Consider the following 4347-nt stretch of genomic DNA (forward strand, 5'->3'; position numbering starts at 1 on the left):
TTTAAAACCGTGTTTTTTTTCCCTGTTAACCGTTTCGATTATACCCGAAACCGGTTACACCATTTAGGGTTTTGTGCTTGAAAACCGGGTAGTACCGGTCTAACTGATTAATTGACTGTTGATCACTAACATGCTATTAACCGGTTTGTGCATGGCTACTCACATGTCTATGAAAACAGCTAAAGCCCATAAGAGGCCCATATGACTAAGCCCACTTGCTTCCTTCCTGATTCTAAAACCTACTCACAAACTTCCAACTAAAACTGCTCACGACTGCTCATAACTTCTTCTTCTTCTTCTTCTATTAATTTTTGTATTTGAATCTGAAGTATTAACTAACAATATGCCTAAAGGAGAAGACGCAATCATCAGAAAGAAGAACAAATCAAACAGAAAAAAGATGCGTAGCGATTCTTCCACGGTTTCTAATCGTATAGCCGCCATTATTGCACAAAAAAAGCGTCGTCAATCAGGAAAACGCAGAATGTGTCAGGTATCACTAATCATTATATTATATCATTAGATCATTTAATGACCGTTTAAACTATTTTATTTTATTTGGATTGATTTGTTAATTTAACATGCCAGGATTTTGCATCCTTTTGTAACGATTTTATGTGTTTTTTGCTTACTAGTTAGTATGCAATAGTCACAACATAAACTAAGCTTTACTTGAAGAATAACTGACTTATTTCAAAGACTTGATGTTTAACATTGATTGTATGTGTTCGTTTTTTCATGTTTTCGCCATTTAGGGGTTTCGGTAGGGGTGTGCACGGTTCTGTTTGGTTATCATGTTAAACCGAAACCGAAATGAAGTCGTAGGTTAATTTTTTTATTAACCAATCGAATTTCAGTTAGGCGGTTTGGTTAGTTCAGTTATTTTGTCGTTTTTTTGGTTCGGTTAATTTTAGTTGATAACCAAAACCAAACCTGTGCTAAATTTTTTAATGCTTAGAATTACATGAAATGGAGGTATAAAAGCTAAAAGTATATGAAACTATGAATGGTTTGGTTTGGTTTGGTTAACTGAGGCTACAAAAAAAGTTCAATAGCCAATTTGCGGTTAATCGGTTTTTGGTTAATTTCGGTTTCGGTTTTGATTCACTGTTCGGTTATTGCTCACCCCTAATTTTCGGTATTTTTAATTGTACGGTATTCGGTATATGGTTTTACTCGCATTTGGTATCGGTATGGTACCGATCTCATGATATCATCTAAAGTTGCTTTTTGTGCAAATTTATGTTGGCTGTTAGGTTTGTGGTGTTATCATGAACTCTAATTTTTTATTTATGAGACATTTTGATCGTTTATTCAGGGGATGTGTTTTAGCCTCCCAACTCTAGAGGATCCTTTTAATGACAAACCAAACAAAGTTGATTACACCAAGAAGGAAAAGAAAACAAAGACTAAGAAAGTTTGGCCATCAAAAGAAGTCAATTCTTTGAGCGAAAACGGAAATAATGGTTTACAGAACAAGAGAAAGGCTAATGGTGATCGTCAATCAAATGGGAAAAACCAGGAGCAGAAACGGGCGCGGGTCAACAAAGAGTTAACACCGTCAGATAAAGAAAATACCAAGGATGTAGGCTGTCCATCAAAGTTCTTGATCTCATGTTTGAAAACAATACAAGAAACGATGCATAATGAAGAAGAATTTGAAAGGGGAAAGCCTTTGTTCTTTGATCCCTGGGGGTTTGAATATTGGAGATGTTATTCAGGTGGCAAAAATGTGTTGGAGACAAGTTGTCATGCTACCATGGAGCAAATTGCGTGGATTGGATCAACCGCTGTTGATACGATAACAAAAAAGGAAAAAGAAGGCGTATCTTTCACCAGCCCTTATCTTCTGTTCATTGTACCATCACAAGAGAAAGCAGCACAGGTATACCTAGCTATAATTAAATTGTTTGTTTATATGATTTATTCACTAAAACAAGAAGGTTAAATCCATTGCAAATTGGTACTTATGATCTCGGTTTTCATGACATAAGTCTGAATTTATTAGAAAGAAAGACATCGTTGTGCTAAATAACCAGTGAAGTTTTGAAAAGTATCCTAATTTGTTAACACTAGGTTAGAAACACGTGCGTTACACGGGCCCAACAAAGAAAATATCAAATAGTTAATAATGAAGATTTATGAGTTATAATATGATATTTGGAGATTAGATATGATTGAAACTATGTTTAAGCTACTATATTTAAGGGATGCAATAAGAAAAGTGGGAAAAATAATCTTTGGCTCACAGAACCGTGACACATGGCGCTGCAATTACTTATTTATTAGGTATCGTGGTTTTGGTTTATGGTGGTGTAACTACACAACTATTTATTAGAGAAAATGAATTGTCAGGATTTATTATTATCATTAGTATTACCATAAGGTTTATTTGATTAGTTTTTCTTTGTAATTGTTCTCAGTGTATCCCTATGTAGTTGATAAATAGTACACGATACCTTACGGGGTTTTCATTATACTATACTATTTGCAGGTACGCGCTGTATGCAAGCCTTTGAAGGCGTTTGGAATACATACAGTGAGCCTACATCCTGGGGCCTCTATAGATCATCAAGCCAATGGGTATTTACATAAATCTATGAAAACTTAAGTTGTGTGCTTGCATGTTCAATTATGTATTTCTTAACTGCAACAAACGATTTATGCAAAGTTGCAAACGTATTAATAACCTTTTTAATTGCTTGAATATATACTTTTTGGATCATACATATTCCTGTATAACTGTATTATCACATGATGGAAACTCTGTTTCTGATACAGATTAAAAACTTGTGAGCCAGAGTTTCTTATTTGCACGCCAGATAGACTTGTGGAGCTTGTTTCCATGAATGCTGTTGATATTTCTGGTGTTTGCTCACTGGTATTCTTTTCAACTTTTATACATCATCCAAACTAGTTTCACCTTTTTAACGTAGATTATGTTTATGTTTACTGATATTTAATTATTATTTATACAGATTATTGATGGACTGGATTCTTCTTCTGGGGATGCTTATCTTGACAGCATAAAGTCTATTCAGCAACATATTTCTGTTGACCTGCATACGGTGGTTTTCTGCAGTGGGTTGACCGATGCATATTTAGCTGCAGTGTCGAGTCTTTTGCCAAACCCAACGTGCAGATTGTCAATTGATTAGATTTTTCAAATGGTTATTCATGCAAAGGTATATGAACTTAACGCGTTAATTATAATTGTGAGAACAATAAGTTTATAATATAATAACAATAATCTTTGAAATATATACGATCAAGAAAGTTGTATATAACTAGCTAATCTCACAATCTCAATCTTATATTATAAAATTAATTTCTCTCTCTCCAATCTACATAATTTAACTCATCCCAATCTTTTATACGCATTCACAACCCATCCCAACTTAAAAAAAATGTTTTTTTAACGAAGTCCGTTTTTAATAAAATTTATATCGGAATGTTCATAATTTTTTTTAAGAAATATCGTGTATTTAATTATTATTTTTAGTTAGAATATTAAAAGTTAATTAAATAATTAAGTTATCGGGGGTTAGTTTGGATTGCAATCTAGGTTTGCTCCACCAACCTAGATTGCCAATCTAGATTGCATTATTTTCTTTTTCAATTTTTTTTAACTTCGGACCCACCAATCTCATTATGAGATTGCCAATGGGAGTAGTCTTAAAAAGTACACATTGTGGTAACTTTTAACTAGGTTGAAGTAATATGCGACCCAATCAATTCATTTATAACCACAATTGGGTCAAATTTATTGATATAAACTATTGTGAAAATATTAGATCTGTGTCATGTACTTGCATAATCATATTCATAAATATCTATTGATATAATTTACCAACATGTTGCAGCGGGAATGAACCGGCAGTTTTCATGATTGATGCGGGCGAGGCAGATTTAAGTGAAGCTGAGATGGTGTTAGGTAATTTGCATGTCTTTGAGCCCGTGTTTTTAAACATTGAGCCTTGTCACAAAAAACATTAGTTTTACTGACCTGTACTTTTGTTTGTTGTATCGGTAGTACTGATGCAAATTAAGATTTTTTTTAAAGAGACGAGTTCATCTTAACATATGATTGGAGTTAAGTGTGGCAATCAAGGGCCTTTAATCTATATATTTGTGTTCATATTCGTTGATTCAAATTATAACAAAAGGTTAGAATGACTCTACCCACGTTAAGCTACGGCTGAGAATGGAGTTTGCCCTTTTAAGTGATAGTAAGCCGATTCGAGACGACTAATCTTCCAGGATAGTGACCTTTTGAGCGGGTTAGACTCTAACGGCCTGTTCTTGAGTTTTTTTAAAGGAGGGAAAGGAAAGGAAAACTAAGGATAG

At 33.9% G+C, this 4347-nt stretch overlaps 1 protein-coding gene across 1 annotated transcript; it reads left to right on the top strand.

The window, feature by feature from the left end:
- The first annotated feature begins 281 nt into the window (after positions 1-281).
- On the top strand, positions 282-3983 carry LOC143632774 (uncharacterized). Its single transcript, XM_077101201.1, has 6 exons — positions 282-493; positions 1319-1885; positions 2495-2583; positions 2782-2881; positions 2979-3185; positions 3864-3983. The coding sequence occupies exons 1-5, from the start codon at positions 344-346 to the stop codon at positions 3156-3158; spliced, it is 1086 nt and encodes a 361-aa protein (XP_076957316.1). The 5' UTR covers positions 282-343; the 3' UTR covers positions 3159-3185; positions 3864-3983.
- The last annotated feature ends 364 nt before the right edge of the window (positions 3984-4347 follow it).

The sequence above is a fragment of the Bidens hawaiensis genome, unplaced genomic scaffold, assembly GCF_021521415.1.
Source record: "Bidens hawaiensis isolate Kalapana, Puna unplaced genomic scaffold, B.hawaiensis_p1.1 tig00006534_1, whole genome shotgun sequence".
In the NCBI taxonomy this organism is placed as follows: Eukaryota; Viridiplantae; Streptophyta; class Magnoliopsida; order Asterales; family Asteraceae; genus Bidens; species Bidens hawaiensis.

Bases quoted from the DNA above. Each gene is read 5' to 3' on its own strand.
- LOC143632774 (XM_077101201.1), top strand. From the start codon at position 344: ATGCCTAAAGGAGAAGACGCAATCATCAGAAAGAAGAACAAATCAAAC. The intron at 1,886-2,494 runs GTATACCTAGCT...TACTATTTGCAG, and splicing joins CACAAGAGAAAGCAGCACAG to GTACGCGCTGTATGCAAGCC. The intron at 2,584-2,781 runs GTATTTACATAA...TTTCTGATACAG, and splicing joins ATAGATCATCAAGCCAATGG to ATTAAAAACTTGTGAGCCAG.